Genomic DNA, 20207 nt, shown 5'->3' with positions numbered 1-20207 from the left:
GGTGGGATAAAAGCCTTGAAGAACAGTTAAGATTTTCAATATGCAGAGAGGCATTTCAGCCAGGTAAAGTAGTAAGAAAGGAGAGCACCGCACATGTTCAGGGACTAGGGAGAAAAACAGATTCAAAAATCAGAGGGTTTATGTAGGAAAAAAGGTAAGACCAGACTGTAGAGACTTCTGAATGCCAAGATAAGGAGTTTGAAATGTGTGCAGTGTGCCATGGAGAATAACTGAAGATTTCTGAAGCAGTATTGAAAGTGGGAAAAGTTATACCTAGCTCTAAGAATGCTACAAAATTTCTAATTTAAAAGTTTTATGACAAGATGATATATGATGAAACTGCTCAGCTCTAACTACATCCCTTTGTTAACACTTAACAATTAGGAAATTACCTCCAAATTTCTGTACGGCTTTCTCTACTGCATCACTGATTTGCTGTTCATCTCTCACATCAACAACACATGGTAAGGCTTTTCCTCCAACAGCTTCAACTAGAAGGGAAAAACAAGAAAAGCACTCATATTTTCCCTTAGGATAAAAAAGGAGAGAGACAGTCAAGTAGACTTCATAATTTTACTAGTGACCTCATCTTACAATAAGGGTATATTCTCCAGGGATTATTCTAGTAAGATTTAACAGTAAAGCCAATCCTACTTTAATGAAAAGAAAGAAGGCAGCCAAAGGCAATTTTAGAAAAATTCATTCTTCAAATGACTAATGTCTTGAAAAGAGATTAAAGTGAAAAAACTCAGGCCTCCTTCTTTAAAGCATATGGGGATCAATACTTTCATTAATATTTTTATTGATATCTTTTGATACATATATCTCTATTTCCAAATATAACCCTATCTCTTCCCCAACCAGAGGGCTATCCCTTATAAACAATAATTTTTTTTAAAAAAAGCAGGTGAGCAAAACTAACCAATACATGGATAGAATCTAATAGTTTGCATAATATTTTACGTCAATAGTCTCTGCAAAGGAAGGAAGGGGAAGGGGTTACATTCTCTTGATCTCTTATGAGGATCAAGCTTGATCATTATAATTACCTATCAGTAAATATGATTTTTAAAGCATTTTCCAAACATGACATAAGACAGAATGACATAATGGAAAGCATAATGGAGCAGGGTTCAAAGTCATAACTCCAGCCTTTATTATATATGTAAATCACCTAAATTCTCCAAGCACAAGTTTTTTTTTTTCTTTCCTGCTAAACAAGGCTATCTATTTGACAATATTGCTATGAGGAAAATGATTTTTCTAAATATTACTCAGTATATAAATGTAATTAGTTATTTCTGTGGTAGGCTTTGATTAAATTCTCAAGATGATGCTTTTCAGCTAATTTTTAAAAATATTAAACCAAAAGGCCATTGCCATAATAAAACTTACTTTCTTCAGCAGCAGTATAGATGGTACCTGGAAGTTTGGGATGGGCCTGGGTGGTCTTTGCAGCAATAACAATATTTGCCCCATCTCTTGCAGCTTTCAATGCAATTGCTTTGCCAATGCCACGGCTTGCACCCGTGATAAAGAGAGTACATCCTGCTAATTTTCTGAAACAGAAGAAAAACATCAGTTAAATAAGGAATTTAGTTACTTTTATATAAAATGAATGTTAAAACTTAAGTGAGAATATACAATACATTGCAAGCTAAATTCTGTGATTTTAGGGTAATAACCCTTAGGAAGAAATTTTTCACTGAAATTAAAAATTAATGAAGCTAATAAAAGAAAAAAGCATCAATTATGCAGTGAGTACTTACTAGATGTTTGTTGCCTAATTGATAATAGGCCTAATACTTCCTAGTGTTTTTTTAAATTAAATAAATTTTAACTAAATGAAAGCAGACTTTTGTTTATTTAATATTTTCTTAAATCCATGAATTAACAATCTGTCTTGGGTATATTCTGTCTGCTAAAGAGTGATTGCTTGGATAACAATTGTTCTTGTTGTGACATATTCTTAGCTTATAAGAAACAGCCATTATTGAATTATCTCTATATTGTAAAATTGTCAACTAAACTTTTTCTACCCTTTGAAAACATAAGAGTTCTAATTTATTCTATGTGGAATGTAAAAACAGCTCAGTGATTCATCAAAGGAATTTCAGGACAGTCTCCAGAACTGGTTCTTGTGCTTACTGTCCCTTAATTTCTCAACTCCAAAATCAATTTTCCTGTTCTCAGAAAAGTGAAACATCTAATCTACAGTGAGATGAAGTGCATACATGCAATAAAAGTATTAGACTACTTTTTAAAAAAGGAAAGCATAAGCATTCATTTAGCTATTAAAATTTTAAATAACTCAAAGCAGTCATCAGTATTCCCAAAAATTAAATATATGAAATAAAAGCAATGTTAACCAAGTGAAGGAGCCTCATGTAGTTGAAAAGGGGAAGAAGGGAAGCTGGGCAAAGGGACACATTCCTTCTGAAATATTCTAGTTTAATGAACATAGGGTAAATCTCAAACTTTCAATTGCAGACAAGTTGCAGTATTACCAATTGTCGCAAAGCAAGTTTCTATATGAACAATTGTCTGTACAAATGAAATCATAGGTCTCAACCAAATAAAAATAGCACACAAGAGTATTCCAAATTATTATAGTCTATGAATTTAATAATATAATTATTCTGTATAATTCAACACAGAAAATGAAAACTTCATCCTAAAACCAAGGATATTTGTGGAACTTGGTTAAGATATTAAAAAACAAATCAGTGCTAGGTGTCCACAATGTATCTCAAAATTATATTATTTTAACAATAATGTAAACATATCAAACATTTAGCTCAGGGCACAATATCTAAAGCTTAAATGTTTCATATTTTTTTAAAAATAACTAAAAAATAAAAAATTTTTAAATCACTTAAGAAAAAAATTTTAATTATTCAGAAATTGAATAATTGAAACTAATAGGTCGATTAGATAGATGACCACTGGTCTTTTAAAAAAAAGAGATCACAATGAATAATTTCGTGTATATACTGGTAGTTATAGTAACCTTTCACCTAAATAAAGATCTCACAGTTCTTCTAAGGGGAGGAGAAGCAAAGTAGCTATCTTATCTAGTCAAGATCACCAATAATACTGATAGATCTTCAGAGGGAGGGCCTCAAAAACACAGAAAGGAAATTTCTGGAATCTCTTAAAAATAGTTTGTTTTTTGAATTGGAATTTAAACTTTTAATATCTTGAGTGAAAGTTTTAAGCAACATTTAAGCTGCTCCCTTCATTCCTAATAAGTCTTTTCATGAGGTTAGCTCCATGATTTCCTGGGGTTACCCCTAAAGTTAATTTTAAAAATAACTTCCATTTAGAGTGTGGGACGATTAAAAAAAGAAAAAAAAAGTTATACACCGGATTCTCTTCTGGAAAAGAGCACATATAAAAAAATGTATTCAAATAATGGGGATTTTTTCGGAAAAAAGTCACTTTCTTTAGGGGATCAGAGATTGTTAAACATACAAGAGTTGTAACTCTATAAGAGAGTTGTAAAGATTACTCCTCTCTCCCCATTATATTAAAAGTCCGTTTGGGGGTGGGGCAAGGAATAGTAAAAGTCACTGTCACATTAAAGGAACAAGCCTCAGTTTGGGGGGAAGCTGGGAACAGGATTTGTAAAAAGCTAGTCCTAACTGGGGAAAGTAATTGAAAAATGGCAAACCCCTTCTGGAGGGAGGGACCTTGTCACTCTAGAGGGGACAGAGACTTTGTAAAAAGTCACTGTCCTTCCCTTTTAGAGGGGGTCTGTGTTTGAGGGGATGGTCTGTAGGATTCAGGCCAGGGGTGTGTGTCTGTTGTGTTTATCTGTGTGTGTCGGGGGTCAGATTGGTTCGAGCTGTTTTATATTGTGTCTCCGAGGATTGTCTCTGTAGTGTGTTCGTGTGTCTGTGCCATTTGTGTAAGTTGTGTGTCTTTGTTGTGCGTCTCTGTGCTGTGTCCGTAGGGCATGATGTGTGTCTGTGTCTCCTGTATTGTGTATTTCCGTGCAACTTGTGCGTCTCCGCATGTGTCGTATGTCTGTGTGTGTCCGTGTCGCGGCGGAGGGTGGGCAGGGGGTCTGGCCCAGCGAGCGGGCCCTTACCCGGTGTTGGGCAACATGCTTCCTGTGGGACTGGCGTGCGGCGCAGAGCAGTGGTGGGCCGATGGAGGACTCCTGGAGAACAGTGGCAGCAGGCGCTGATTCTCCCGCTCAGGCGGAAGTGGCGGCAATAGAGAAGCAGCAGCTGCTGCGGCAGCAGCGGCGGCGACGGCAACGGCAGCAGCGGCGGCGACGAAGGCGGCGGCTGCGACCAGAGAAGGGGCAAGGAGTCGGGCACTGAAGCTCGTAAACGAGTGAAGCTCGGCTTGGGACTCCCGGGGTTAGGAGTGACAGGAAATAAACTTGGGGAGGGTGGAGGTGAGGTTGTGTGACCTTTAAGGTTAAGTCCCACGGCCGCCTTTCCCTGTACAAAGGTCACAAGACTCGCAGAGCCCGGATGATGATGTTAAATCTGCTGCAGCAGCAGCGGGAGCAACGCGCTCCCGCCGCGCGCCACCCCACCCGACCCAGGCTCGCGCTCCCAGGCCAGGAGGAGGAGCATGCGTCAATCCGTTCCCCAGCGGTCTACGGCTGGCTCCGTGGGCCCTGCGCCCGGCCGGCCCAGCCAGCCAGCCCGCTAGCGCGCGCGCCTCGCGAGGCAGCCCCCGTCTACTCTGGCCCCGCCCCTGGTCGCGCGGGCACTTAACTTACCTTAACAATCGGTCTCCCCGCTGACGTCCGCGTTCTAGGCGCGTAGGCCACCTCGCGCGGCTGCGCGCGATCACAGGCACAAGAATCCCGGCTGCCTTGCGTGCCACACCCCCCAGCCCCTCCTCTCTACTTCTCCCGTCCCGGGGCTCTTCCTCTTTCTCCGGGTTTTTTTTCTCTGGTAAAGGTAGCTGGGAAAGGGCTAGAACAGATCAAAGTCAGGATCAGGGTGGGAAAAGAGAAAGGAAAGTGAGAAGAAAGGGAGAAAGGACTGGGAGGGAAACTTCTTTAGATGTCAGAGTTAGGGCTCCCACTCTTATGGGAGTTTGTCTTCCGATTCCTGTGCTATGCTCGGTTGCCTCTTCTGTAAAAAGAGTTGGTCTAGTGCAGAAATTCTAAACCCTTTACGAACTTAAAAAAAATTTTTTTTTGATAACATTAAAATACAATTGATTTCCTATGTGTTTTATTTTAGGCAGAGTCTGAGAAAGGATCTATTAGGTCCCCAGTTGCCACAAGGGAGGAATCTTTAAATTCTAGTCCAGCTTCAAATTCAATTACTTTTAGGAAGCCCATTGACAAACTAGAGGTTGTCTGGAGTAGGGCATCTTAAGATGTTGGATTTAGAAATATTAAAAAAAAGTTGAAGGAAATGACAAGTGTTTTTCAGCTTGGAGAAGAGAGGGGAAAATAAGAGATTTGATTGCTGCCTTCAAGTTTTTAATAGGCTATTGTGATAGAAATAGATGAATTCTGGGTTACTCCACTGTAGTAGAGCATAGAGTGCTATGCTGGGAGTTCCCTTGAATCAATGAAATAAAAGGTGCAGAACTACCCTCACTCCCCTTCCCCACCCCCAAAATAGATGTTAATTGTGAAGAAACATATAGGAAACATTAAGAAAACATACAATTAAAAGCAACCAAGACACTCTGATTGTTTTATTAGGTAGTAGAGATATTCTATCAAAAGCTAAATAACCTATATCATAATCTCCCTTTAGATCATAAATGTAAGAGTGAAAAAGGGCCTCATTTTACAGCTATGAAAACTTAAGGTACATGGAGGTTAAGCTACTTGACAAAGGTCACAGAAGCATCAGAGATGAGATTATGAATCCAGTGTTTTGATTGTTAGAGTCAGTCTTTCCACTATACCATACTGTACTATTGGGTGGAATGTTGACCCTTTCAGGAATCCAGTACATTTTTTTTTTCTTTTAGCTACACTATTCTGTTTCTTTTCTTCTGCTGACCCCTTCTTAGTCTTCTCTATTCAATCTTTCTGATTGGGATTTTGTGCTTTTATTTACATTTTCCTATCTCATGCATCTTCAACTGTTCCTTTTATGTAGATATGCCTCAAATCTATGTTCTAAGCTCCTGTCTCATGCTTTCAATTCACCATTTCCTTACTGATAAACCTCAAAATCAAGGTGACTAAAATTAAACATCTTCCATTTATCCTTCCTATCCAATTTCCTTTTCTTAAACAGTAAACTTAGCATTTATTAAGCACCTATTATATATACCAGGTACTGTGCAAAATACTAGGGATGTCAAGAAAGGTTAAAAACCAGTTCCTGTTCTCAAAGAACTTAGAGTGTAAGGAGGAAGACAACATACAACTATGTGCAAGCAAATAATTCACATTATTTTGAGGTAACCAACAGAGGTAAGACACTAGCATTAAAGGGAATAAGAGATGACTTCTTGTAGAAGGTAAAACTTAAGCTGGGATATGAAGGAAGCCAGGGGAGCTTTCTAGAGGCAGAACATTCTAGGAATGGGGGACAACTAATAAAAATTCAAAGCCAGAAAGGAACAGCAAGGAGGCCAGTGTCACTGGAAGACAAATTATACGGCATTGAGTAAAATATAAAACCGGGAAGGTAAGAGAGGCAGGTTATAAAGGGCTTTATGTGTCCAATGGAGGACTTTTTATCCTAGAAGTAATAAGAAGCCACAAGAAATTATTGAATGGGGTGTTTGGGGTGGGGAGGAGATGAGGGATGACATGGTCAGATCTGTGCTTTAGGAAGATCAGTTTGACAGCTGAACAGAAAGTGGGCTGGAGTGGAGAGAGACCTGATGCAAAAGACCAACCAGAAGACTATTACAGAAGTACAGGTATGAGGTGATAAGGGCCAGAACCAGGGTGGGTAGCAGGGTGGAGAGAAGAGACAGTAAACTAGAGACATTATGAATTAGAGATTAGAAAAAAAAAAAATTGGTGCCATTGACATTGGGGAGGGGAAAGGTATAAAAGAGAAAAGTTGAAGTTGACATCCAGATTGCAATCCTGGAAAATAAGGAGGATAAAATTCTTTAAATTTTTCCTCTGGAGCCTAACAATAAAAGTCCAAGTAACTTTAATCAATCAAGTGTAAAGAGGAGGTACATATGTGTTGCCCATGGATATATCCATATGGCCAGCCTAAATTTGGCTTGCAGGAAAGCAGGAATAGACATTTCTAAAGTATCTTCCACCCACTCTTTTCCAAAAAAGATATTGTTCCCACCTAGAAGGGAAGCAAGACATTGGCACCAGAGGTTGACTACTCTGCTCTTCTCAGAGAATGGATGCTAGATTAGAATTACATCTTTCTGTTCCCACTAAATATTGTTAGTCTAGAGAAAATAATTTTTAGATTCAAGATGAGCTCCTTGGTTTCTATCCTTGACAAAGTAGTAGTGCCCCAAACTATATTTCCAAAGATTTATTTCCCACTAAATGCCATTCCCATAAAGGACAAAGATCGCAAACAAACTTATTTATTCTTGTCAACTGCAAACAGAAATAAAAGAAAGCATACAGATGAGTATATACTAGACAATATAAAGCTCAGAGTAAATCAACTGTTCCATTGGGAGTAAGTTATCTGGACTCAACTAAAAAAGCTCTAAATTTCACCTAAATTTTCCCAAAAATCTCTTCACTCTGAGAACAAGGACATATAGAAAGTCTGGAATTGTATGCACTTTTTATCAAAACCTTGAAGCTAAAAGGCCAGGCTCACTCCTCCCAAGCTCTTGCCATCTCTGATTCTCAAATAGGCTAAAGTGTTGAGTAATCAAGCAACATTTACTCATAAAGAGAGCACCATGCAAATGAGATTTGAGTCATAGACTACACAAAAATTTAATAAGCAATCTGGGAAGTGAAGAGAAATTAAGAAGCCTCTTCATGACAGTGAAAGAGGACTATAAAAGTTGTCTTGAAGCTTAACACAAAAAATACACACACAATACAAAAAACAAAGATTTTGGTAACTGGTCCCATTACTTCCTGACAAATAAAAAGAGAATAAATGGAAGCAGTATCATATTTTATATTTTCGGGCTCAGAGATTATTGCAGGAAGCAATTTGCAATGATGAAATTAAAAGATGCTTCTTAAAAGGAAAATTATGTCAAATCTAGACAGCACATTAAAAAGCAGATATATTGTCTTGTCAACAGAGGTCTATATATTCAAAGCTTTGGTTTTCCCAGTAGCATTACCCATTATGGCATTAGACTATAAGGAAAACTGAGTGCTACAAAATGGACACTTTGACTTTTTCCATGAAGCTTTCCAGTCTAGCTCCTTTTGAACATTTCTTCTGAAACCTTATAACTTTTGTCACTCGAATTCTTACTTATGTATCATATACTATTGTATACATATTTTACTTATATTATAAAACTCTGAAAATAAAAGAGCCACAATGGTTTTGCAGCAACTATTAATTTTGAGAATATCAAAGAGTTCACAAAAATTGTATACCAACTGTTAAGTCCAAAAAAATAAAGATAAAGCAAAGAGCTACAGAAGTTACACACCAACTATTAACTCTGAAAAATAAAACCAAAGAGTCCATAGAAGTTATAAGCAAAAAGCTTTCTCTATTCCATTGGAGGAGGGAAAGCATTCCATGGTTACTTTAGGAACAAGTAGACCTTAGGCACTGAGGCTAAGCCTTGATGCATATGCTTGTAGCTACACAAGAAACTGAACTATGAGTTGAGCCATAGTAGTGAGAGGTAATAGCAACAGTGAGGCTGTAAATCTTGCTGGGACTAAATTGAGCCACTTCTGTGACTTAGTTGAGGAAGAATTCATCCAGAGAATGAGCATAAAGTATTATATTGTTATGCCAAGTTCAGGTCACAATTTGCTTGCTGGATCTTAGCTCTGGAAAACAAAATGCCTCCTAATACTAAGAAAAGAAAGGAGTAAAAAAAGGAATAGTTTTGACATGAAGGTATGAAGGTCCTGACAATATGTATATAGCTTTCCCACTGGATTGCAGGTTCAAGGGTACAGGGATCATGTTTCCTGCTAAGTCATATGTGTGTGTAACCAGGCATAGCAAAATATCTATCTAAAAATATTGTTATCAGTCATGGGGCTGTCTATGAAAAATATTCTCCAAATGCCTGCTATATAACCACATTGACTTCCTACTACATTCCCCTGCTTCCTTACCCCTCTCCCCCCATTTTTCACCACTAAAGACAGGCTAAACTAGAGAAAGCTAAATAGTACAGTAAATACAGTGCTGGGTTTAGACTCAAAACGATCTGAGTTCAAATCTGTGTGATCCTAGCTAGGTAAATCACCATAACTTCTATTTGCCTCACTTTATCTACAAACTGGAAACAAAAATAGCATCTACCTCATAGGGTTGAGAGGATCATATGAGATAAAACATTTAAAACACTTTGCAAACCTTAAAGTATTCTATAAATTCTAGGTATTATTTTTGATATTATTGTAGTTCTGTTACCCAACAGAATTGGAAAGTAAACAGCTTATCCCACTTCCTGTTTATATGTACCTCTCTCCCATTCTCTGGAATCATCTTTGCCTCCCAAAGCATTTCTACCTCTGACTCAAATATGTTTCCTTTCTGTTCTCTTTTGATTAGCCAAACCCTCCCTGGTACCCTGGGTTCTGCTAGATAAGCATTTTGCCCCAAACTGGGCTATCATATCTCTTCTGGGCCTTTTCCGAATTTCATACCTAGCCCTTCCACTCTCACCTCTACTCTTTTCTAGATCTCCTTAATGTGCTGATTCCTCCATTAGAATGTAAGCTCTTTAAGATAAGGGACTTTCTTAGTTTGCTTACATTTGTTTCCCTAGGCTTGGTATGATACATGAGACATAGTAAGTGCTTAATAGAAGATTTTCCATTCATGCATAAATTTATTCTTTCATTCACCAGGACCAGTCTCCAATATTTTCTCTTTCAAAAAGTTGGGCTTTGTTTTCCTTTAATTTCTAAAAAGGTACTTTCCAGCACCTTGTATATCACTGGATGGAGATTTAATTTTTGGTATGTCAGAATTAAACTCTGACAAGACAAAGTTTTTGGTTTCCTTAAGAGAGCCAGGTTCTGGTGAGACTGATTCATATGAAGAAGATAGAGACAAGGATCAGAAAGTCTTATCTGCATGTGTTTCTGGCAAATGTCGTCTCAAATAGATGCAATTCTTTATTACTGTCCCAGCACAGACTGAAAGACTCTCACAGGAGATATGCATAGAGATTGTTGGGAAGAGAATGCTGTGATTGCATTTTGAAGGAGAAGGGAGCAGAAGATATGGTCATTGGGGTAACAGAGTAAAGAAAGGGGATTGGCTGTGGTTGGTGTTGAGTACAACTGGACTCCACAATGACTGTTGGCATCCTTGTCCACTGAGGGATGCTTACATCATATGACATCACATGACAAGAATATGAGGTATGAACTTTCCCCTTCCACATATCATGTGGATATGAAATGTCTTTTACCTTCTTTTCCATCTCCCTTTATGTATGGTAGGATGGATAAGTCTAATCCAGAGGTTTGTGGTTTGTTTGTTTGTTTGTTTTTTGGTGGTGGTTGTTCTTTAAAGTTGTTGTTTGATGTTATAATTAGAATAAAACTGGCTTTAAAAAATAGAATAAAGCTGGCTTTCTCCAGTTATATCTGCTTTTACTTGTGAATTTAATTATCTGTGAAGAGAATGGGGGTACAGCTAGGTGGTGCAGTGGTTAGAGCACTGGCACTGAAAGGAGGATCTGAGTTCAAATCTGGTCTCAGACACTTAACACTTCCTAGCTGTGTGATCCTGGGCAAGTCACTTAACCCCAATTGCCTCAGGAAAAAAAAAGAGAATGGAGGTAGTAAAAGAGACAAATAGTAACTGGTATTCGTTTGTAGAAACAGAGATCTGAACCCTCTATTTAACATGATAGGAGTGCTAGCTGGGGGTTTTGAATAAATGAGAATCTTATTGATATTGATTTTTTTTCATATTTTGTATAAATGTCCTAAAGCAGATTAAAAGTGAAAATTTTCTGCTCTCAGACTAAAGTGAGTCAAGGATTATTACTATCTGGAAAGAGACTGGGTTGTCAGGTTATATTTCCTCCTTCATTTTTCCTCCCTCTGTACCATGAATATGTAGAGAAAAATCTGCAAAAGTGGTGTCAAAAGGGCTGATGGGAAAAGAAGGAACTCTCCAGTGGAAGGAGAAAACTAATATCTATACATAACTTGTAAAACCTAGAAGGGAAGGTGTGAGTACATTTTTGCCTTCACTTTTCAAATTCAGAGAGCCCAGAGGTAATAACTTTTTCACAGAAATTTGGCAAAACCAGCAAAATAATTTAACATATTGCTTCCTCCTCTGTGTTATGGAAGGAACAGTGAGTGATGTGAGGAGAGAGAGCAGAAGACAAAACTTAAGAAATGGTTTATATACTTATATACTAGTATACCAAAACTCAAGTATTGACAGTAAGCAAAGTGAACTGAAAGTCCTAATCCAAGGAGATAAATTCTCATGCCACCTTCCACTGCATTTATACATCCAGAAAATTAGCATGTTACAATCACATAGCTTTTTAAAAAAAAAAAAAATATGGAGCTAAATATATAGCTCTACTAATTTTGTATGTAAATTCTTCTCAAGGCTTCCCCTATCCCAATATTTTTGGTATGGAATGACTCCTAATCCATAGTGAAATATTTAATTCCCTGTTTCTATCCTCTACTCCTATAGCTGGCTTCTGGATAAAAGAAAATTAGGTAAGAGCAAATTCCTTGCAGCTAACCAGTCATGGGTATTCTAATATTTATATGCTTAATGGTTTGGGTGACACTGGTCTGTAACATGATATTTCTTCCCTTGGAAATGATTTTAATTTATACCAGCACCCTTTAGTTGTTCCTGCTCTTTCTACATCAAGCTGATAAAGCTTTCTTTCTGTGCCTCCAGGATGCTATCTAGAAAGTAATCCTCCCCAGAACAACTCCTCACTAGAGGGATTTTGGGATTTGGGGGGAACTAAAATTTATTGTATTAAACCAGTTTGCATTTTGAAAAAGTTCCAATTGGTAATATAGATGAATATTTAATTTTCTTTAAGACTGATTAAGTTTTATTAATTAAGACTTTATTAAGAACATAAATTTCTATTTATTAAAAATATACACTTGTGGGTGGAAAATGCCATCTGCAACTAGAGAGAGAACTATGGAGACTGAATGCAAATTGATGCATACTATTTTTACTTTTTGTTTTTGTTTTTTTTTCCTTTCTTGTGTTTTTTCCCTTTTGTTCTGATTTTTTGCTTCCAACATGATTTACATGGAAATATCTAAAAAGTGAATGTACATGTATAACTGTAAGAAATAAAATGTATAGCAATATACACTTGCAAAAAAATGAAAAGAAAACATACTTTTGTGTTACCAAGTATTTTTCCTAAACATATTCAAACTTCTTTAAAATTATGACTTGTAAGCATTAATGGAAAATGCTATCCACATCCCTGAGGGGATTGATGAGAGTGAGAAGTAGAATTGGCCATGATTTTGGACCAATTTGGGAATTTGTTTTTTCTTAACTATACTCATTAATTACAAAAGTTTTATTTTTGTTTTGAGAAGAGAACAAGTGGAGAAACCTATTGTTAAAGGTCTTTTTAGCTACAAAGGACAAAAGAAATAGAGGATGATAGTGAGGATGGTTTTTTCAGGTGGGGGGAACATGGGCATGTTTGTGGGCCTTAGGAAATGACCTAGTATATAGAGAGAGATTGAAAATGAGTGAAAGAGATGAAAGCTAGATGGCACAGTGGATAGAACCCAGCCCTAAAGTCAGGAAGACCTGAGTTCAAATCTGGTCTCAAACATGTAACACTTCCCAGCTGTGTGACCCTGGGCAAGTCACTTAGCTCCAGTTGCCTCAGCAAAATAAATAAATAAGTGAAAGAGTGAGGATAATAGAGGGGAATTTCTATTTTAGGAGACAGAATAGGATTGCTTGAACAAGTAGAATATTAATCTTGCCAAGAAATACACTTCATTATGTGAGACAAGGATGAAGGAAGAGACAGTGGAAGAAGGGATTTAAGTGAAAGGAAATGATGAAAAAAAGAGAAGTTTACAGAGGGTGATCTCAATTTTTTTTTCTGTAAAGTGTAAGGCAAGGTTGTCAGCTGAGAGAGTAGGAGGAGGGATGAAAAAATCTGAAAAAGCACTGTGGAGAGTGAGATAGTGAGTTGATAACAAAAATATAGTAAAATTATCTATTAGCAATAACGGCCCAGTTTAGATTGTATAATACAAATTTGCAATGAACCCAGCCATGATAGTTGTGATTTACTCTACCTTTTTTTCAGCAGCATATATGTATGATGGGACTGATTCAAGTCTGAGTCTTGGTTGGGCATAATCAATGATACGGTAAGGAAGATAAGGATTCAATAAAAAAAGGTCAATATAGAGTTAAGTTTGTTGTCATGGAATCAAGAGAGTATCTAGAGCAGGAGAAATAACCTGGAAGAGGATAAAAGGGTCAAAGAATTAGAGTTTACAGTGTGAATGAAAAGTAGAATTTTGTAAAGGAAAAACAAAGGAGAAGTGAAAAGTCAGTAGATAATATTTACATAAGATGATTCAGAATTCAAAGAAGTTATACATTTGTATATAATGGAAAGCTTACGGATATGACCATCTTTGTGTATGGCTGAGGTGGGATGGAGAATCGGGATACCTCACTATCTCAGTAGCAGAATCATCCAGACTATAGAAGACTAAGATGGAACCTGACCCAACAGACCTATCCAAAAGTGCTGGAGAAGATTGATCTGAGCACAAAGTTCCAATCCCAGAACAAAGAATGGAAATATGAGTTTTAAAAAAAATAACATCAAACACAATAAAAAAATTCTTTGGGGATAGAATTCTAGGTCACAGGCAACAAGATCATAAATTAGAAAATTTTTCTACTTTTCAGTAATTCTCATGAATCCCTAAAAAGATAAATTGTGTGCTAGATGTGGAACAAATATGGTAGGATCTGAGGAGAAAAAAAAAGATCTCCAACAAGTGAAAAACTAACATTTTACTGTAATTAACATTTAACTTTAAAAACTAACATTTAACTTTAAGGCAATCTTTCAGCATTTCTGCTCCACCCATCAGTGATATATACAAAATGATCCCTTCTTATATCCTTAGTCCTCCTTTGATGTTTTTTAGATTGTTGGATTTTCAGGCCCCTCTGTGACATTACTAACTGCTGAGGAAATCAGAAAACTGAGTGTTCCTGTTGGAGTTGTGCTTCTACAACTTATTCCCACATATGCATTGTTCTCTGGCTTTTCCAAAGGCCCCTCAAAATGGGTTTACAACTACCCTGGAGCTTTTTCAGGAGAAACTTCTACTTTTGTAAGATCTAGATAGAAAGCCTACATGATTCATCTGTCTGTCTCTGACACCTCTCTAGTATTACAGGAAGATTATAGGCTTATTTACTTTTTCCAGAGCCAGCTTTGCTGGCAACCCCCTTTCTTATTGCCCATGAACTGCCAGCTTCAGGTCTAAGTGAAAAAAACCTCTTTAATATAGTTTCTCATTAGATTTCTGATCATTATTTCATGTGATGAGAATATCAGATTTTTGTTAGAGTATGTATGGGAAAATTGGGCAGCCTACCTCCATTTAGACAGCCATTATGACTGGAAAACTATTTTGTGCTTCCACTGAAACCTACTGTGTCAAAACCGAAACAGAATATGAGTACTTCAAGTCTACTCTTTCACCCTTGATTTAGAACTGATTGCTAGATAATACTAGCATAGTCTTTTTATATTTATTCCAAATAAGCTTCTTATTTTGTGCACTCTTCATTTCCTATGAATATAATAAACCTTATTGAGCATATACTATGTGTGTTAAGTTCAGGGTGTACAGAGGCAAGATACAATTCCTGCTCCTAAAAACAATATTAAAGAATGGGGAATGGAACATGAATACATATAAGCATAATTTATAACATAATAAATCCAAAAAAGAAGTCCCAATAGAGTAGCATGTGTTATTTGAGAAGGGATAAATGAATTTAGAGACATGGTAAGGGTTTATGCAATTTGACTTTGAAGGAGGGAAAAGATTTCAACAAATAGAAGTATCAGAGATGCTACATGGATTTCATGTTCCTGTTCATTTTTTCTTCTGAACAATTTGTTTCCATCAGTTTGTTTGCCTTAGATGACTATCTTCTAGGCAAAAATCAGAATGATGCTTTGTCAGTATCAAATAGAGGACTGTGCATTTAATCAGATTCTAAGTAACAAAAGCTTTTTTATTATCATGGTGATGAAATTTTTAATGTTCCTTTCACCTGAAAATTATTTTTCTAGGTCAACAAAACTCTGCTCAGAATTGTTTCAATAATGCTGAATAATTCATTTGTAGAGTTTCTGTATACCTCATATATCTCCATAACATGAATTTTATGACACCTAAAAGAAAAGGTATCAGTTTTTGTTGTTGTTCAGTCATTTCATTTATGTTCAACTCTTTGTGACCCATTTGGAATTTTCCTGGTAAATATACTAGAATGTTTTGACATTTCTTTTTATGGTTCATTTTACAAATAAGGAAACAGAGGCAACCAGAATTAAGCATCTTGCCCAGGGTCGCCACACAACTAGTAAGTGTCTGAGGCCTTGTTTGATCTCAGACCTTCCTGATTCAAGGCCCAATGCTTTTATTTACTGCACCAGCTAGCTGCCCATTAGCCCTTGAGCAGAGGACAATGGATTAATATCTAATCTAGATCACAGGGTAGATGATACTATGTGTAATAATAGTGAAAAGAGCAAAAAGAGTGAGACCTTTATGTTCCAGCTGTGCCAAATATCATGACTGTATAAAACACTGAATCTCTCTAAAAACTGTCTTGCATCATAGTGTTGTGAAAATGCCTTGTGAACTATAAAGCACTATCAAATATTGCCCTTTGATCTATATTATATCTTATATAATTTATATGGTAGGTAAGAACTATAAGGAAGTAGTATGTTGTGATAAGAGTAGTAGAATGGGGAGTCAGGAGACTCATGCTGAGATCTAAGGGAGATTTTGTCGCAATATTAGGAAGAAACTTTGAACAATAAGTAATAAGAGGCATTGTGATGTAATAATAAAAAGAAACATGTGGCTTTATTATCAGAAGGTCTTGGTTCAAAACTTGCTGTTAACACTTCCTCCCTACCTGGGTGGCCTTGAACAAACCCTCAGTTTCCTGCTCTGTAAAACAGAGGGATTAATGAGGTAGTCTTTAAAATCCCTTCTAATTTTAAATCTAGATAACTAGTGAATATTCTCATATTGAAAGTATTCAAGCAGAGGTCAAATTAAATAGTAAATATTATTTGATTGAATTAATACATAAATTGATGATCATTTATTAGTGATGTAAGGAGTTAGACTAAACTAAATTGATGGATATCTCCAAGAAAAGAGATTTCTGCATAGTAATAGATTTGGGAGACAGATTACAAGGAATTAGATATTAAATAAGAAGTGAGGCAATGGAGACTGTGTATAGACTACTTTTTTCTTGGAATTTAAGAATATAAGGGATGTGAAAACATACTGAACCTCTCCCCCATATTCCTGTTTCCTTCTCTTTTTAGAATACACATTAAAAAGTGATATTAGGGCAGTATTTTAGTTTAAAGTCAGTCCTTGAGTCTTATTTATCTATCTTGGAAATTTTATCAGTCTTTAACTCAAAGAAAGGAAGCAAGCATTTATTAAGTGCTTTCTGTATACTGGGCACTATACTGTATATCTCATTTGATCCTCACAACAGCACTGGAAAAGTAAGTGCTATTATTAATCTCTGTTTTACAACTGAGGAAACTGAAGCAGACAGCGGTTAAGTGATTTGCCTAGTTATACAACTAGTAAGCATCTAAGGCTGAATTAGAATTCAGGTCTTCCTGCCCCAGGGCTTTCCACTGTACCATTTAGTTGGTTCATTAAATACTGCAGCAATGCACCCTGCATTAAATCTAAAGGTCTAACCGTATTTTGAAGGAAATGAGGGAAATAATTCAGGGAGAAAGGTGCTTGGACAAGAGCCAAGAGGTTTTGAAACCTCTTAGGAGTAATACTTTTCCCCCATTCCCCCACTCCATGCCTTATTTGAATCAGGATAATATTCAAACCAAGAAAAAGATTGGTTATCTCAATCAGCAAGTTATTTTACCTTGAATAGGTGAAAAGGACAATCCTTAAAGTATATGCAGCAGCCATACCTTGGTAAACTGCCTCAGCTGATGGGCTAAACCAGGTTTAAGGTAACCAGTGAGTCTCAAACAAATCAGTGATGCAAGGAGATGTCTAGCATGTGAAGATTTTCACCAGCAGAATGGGCAGATGAGAACAGTTTGTTCCAGTGTTCATGAAGGTAGCTGAAGCAGATGCTGTGTAGCACTTACAGCTTGGTCAGACATTGAAGGCACAAGGCCATGCACTTATCTCAGGTCATCACCACTCATCTTAACGTTTGTCCTGTCACTGGACTTGACTCTGAAAGAGAGTGAGACCAATAGATTTGTGTCACTCTGCTTTGCTTAAATCCAATTCATGCATGAGTCAAGATAGCATCCTATACTGTCATTGGTCCCCTTTGAAAATGAAGGATGATCAACAATATTTGTTCTGTATCAAGCTTGTTTTCACATCATTGTTTGCTTGTTGTCTTCCCCAGAAGATTGTGAGGACTGCCTTTTGCCCCTTTTTGTATTCCCAGCTCTGGCATATTGTAGGTGCTTAATAAAAGTTTATTTATTATTACTATGTGCCAGAAACTATGCTAAGCATGCCTTCTAACAGTATGCCAAAAGTCAAGTGATTCTTGTTCTGTTGATGAAGGAAAATATTAACTGAACTTGTACTTTCAACTGTTCTTATTAGGGTGTTTTGTTTACTATCTAGGAATGCTATAAATTTTAACTAAAAAAATTAATTAAGTTAGAATGGTTTCCAAGAACAAGTACTTTTCTCCCTCTCTAATAAAAAAAAAAATGTTTAGTTTGGAAATGTAACAGAGGTCTGTCAAAAGTAAGTCCCAACTTTGGAGAATGCTCTGACTACTGCCAAACCCTAAAAAAACATGATGACAAGTGATGGAAAGGCCTTGCTCCAGAATCTGGAGCAATTGGCAGAAATCCATAATTCTGATTAGTAACCTTGAGATAAATTATTGATTAGCTTCTAAGTCTGAATTGAGGTTCATTCAAAAGGTATAAACAGGCAAAGCAGGCCTCTTTTGCTTCCTCTCTTCTGTCTATCTATGTCCAAGAAAGAAAGTGCACTAGGATTTTTTTTTTTTTTGGGGGGGGGGGAGGGGATGGGAAGAGAGGCCTCAGGCTTTTGTAGCCCAAACAAAGCTGTGTTATATAAATACTTGGCATGCTTGTGAATGCTGATTATAACATATTCAGGGTGAGCATTTATACCTCAGAAATTAGTAAGTGCTGTAAAAATCAGTATATGATTTATTGTTTTATTGATTATCAAGATTTAAAAAAAGATGTAGAAAATATTAATAATGCAGATTAAACTTTTAAGTGTGTCATGCATACATTTTTCCCCAAAAACAGTTAGCTATTTAATATTTGTCAGCTCATCCCTGGAAGGCTTTATGTAATCCAAGAACACATGACTATACTGTTGCTTCTTTCTCTATTGTATCTGTTCATAATCTTTAATGAGAGAATTTGAGATAATTAAAACCTTGTGAGCTTTGAAAGGTCAGAACAGTGTATGCCAGAAGTCTAGAAGCTGAATTTCATACCATGTCAGAGAGTGATAAATGGACCATAGAAGTATAATTTGTCATTGGGCCAGTACAACATTAGTTGCCAGAAGCAAATAATAACACTTTTGAGAATTCAAGGTCAATAAGTATAGGCAATAAGAAAACAAAACTATCATTCTTTGCAGATGATATGATGGTATATTTAATCAATTAGAAACTAATTGAAACAATTAACAACTTTAGCAAAATTGCAGGATATTAACTACATAAATCATCAGCATTTCAACAGATGTACCAACAAATGCAGCAAAAAAGAGATAGAAAGAGAAAAATTCATTTAAAATAACTACAGACAATACAAAATACTTGTGAGTCTCCCTGCCAAGACAACACAGAGACTATATGAACATAATTATAAACATATTTTATATAAATAAACATAGATCTAATTTGTACAAGATTTCAAACAGCATTACAAAATGGTGATTATCAAAACAATCTGATATTGCCTAAGAAATAGAATAGTGGATCATTGGAACAGATTAGATATACATGTAGTAATAATGACCATAGTAATCAAAATAATAGTAGTAATCTAATCTAAACTCAAAGATCCAAGTTTTGGAAACAAGAACTCACCATCTGACAAAAGTGGCTAGAATTCAAAGTCACTCCCATGCCATGATAACTCAGAAACTAACTTAGGTAATGCAACAATAATAGTATTTATATAGCATTGTTGAGTTATAAAACATTTTGTTGTATAGTATCTGTATTACATCAAAAAAAATCACACATTGCAAATCATTTCTAGCAAACTGTAGCAAGTTAAACAATTATATATTTAGTTATAATGCTTATTCAAAATTATCTCATCATTTTCTACACCATTAGCATTAAAGTACAGAGTCATTCATTATACAAAAGAACTACTTTTTATTTCAAAAAGACAGGGACCTAAATATTTTTAAACAAGTAGTGTAAGTTCCATGGAGGCTATTGTAACTAGTCTAATTTTTGTACTTTTCCTATTGTACTTAGCACAATACTCTGCACATAATACGAACTTAATTTTTGTTGAGTAAATAAATGAAGTTTAAATGAATTTATATTTGTAGTTTTTCAAAACCTAGGATCAAATTTAAAATTATGTGATTCTATAACATGGCATCTTCAAAGGCATCTTGAAAGCTGATAAGTAAGTAGAAGTTTTTCAGTAACCACAAATATAATTTTATTCAAGGATAGTACTGCCTCCAGAGCTTCTCTGCTAACTTAAACATGCACTCACAGAGAGTCAACTTACCGCCATTCTTCTCGGGTTTCTAAAGATAACCTTAAGGAATTGGATTTTTCTAGTATTGTCAC

General features: G+C 36.2%; 2 protein-coding genes across 5 annotated transcripts in view; one reads left to right on the top strand and one right to left on the bottom strand.

Annotated features, from left to right (window-relative positions):
• Positions 1 to 4617, bottom strand: part of HSDL2 (hydroxysteroid dehydrogenase like 2) — a 41950-nt gene extending 37333 nt beyond the window's left edge. Inside the window, exons 1-3 of one of the 2 annotated variants that reach the window (XM_051961260.1) lie at positions 4094 to 4617; positions 1396 to 1559; positions 393 to 491 (exon numbers count right to left, since the gene is read on the bottom strand). In XM_051961260.1, the coding sequence (XP_051817220.1) occupies positions 393 to 491; positions 1396 to 1559; positions 4094 to 4110 (280 nt within the window). In that variant the 5' untranslated portion in view covers positions 4111 to 4617. The remainder of the gene's footprint in view (positions 1 to 392; positions 492 to 1395; positions 1560 to 4093) is intronic. The other variant, XM_051961268.1, reaches the window with a different exon arrangement.
• Positions 4618 to 4829: 212 nt separating this feature from the next.
• PTBP3 (polypyrimidine tract binding protein 3) overlaps positions 4830 to 20207 on the top strand; it is a 244874-nt gene continuing 229496 nt past the window's right edge. Inside the window, exons 1-5 of one of the 3 annotated variants that reach the window (XM_051961216.1) lie at positions 4830 to 4919; positions 6093 to 6173; positions 6273 to 6412; positions 6776 to 6867; positions 10235 to 10468. The gene's annotated coding sequence lies outside the window, so the exon portion shown is untranslated. Of the gene's footprint in view, positions 4920 to 5896; positions 6174 to 6272; positions 6413 to 6775; positions 6868 to 10234; positions 10469 to 10502; positions 10572 to 20207 lie in introns of those variants that run through there. The other 2 variants (XM_051961222.1, XM_051961230.1) reach the window with 2 other exon arrangements.

Source organism: Antechinus flavipes, chromosome 1, assembly GCF_016432865.1.
Source record: "Antechinus flavipes isolate AdamAnt ecotype Samford, QLD, Australia chromosome 1, AdamAnt_v2, whole genome shotgun sequence".
Lineage (NCBI taxonomy): Eukaryota > Metazoa > Chordata > Mammalia > Dasyuromorphia > Dasyuridae > Antechinus > Antechinus flavipes.
The sequence above is the reverse complement of the archived record's forward strand: the minus strand, read 5'-3'. Positions and strand labels throughout refer to the sequence as shown.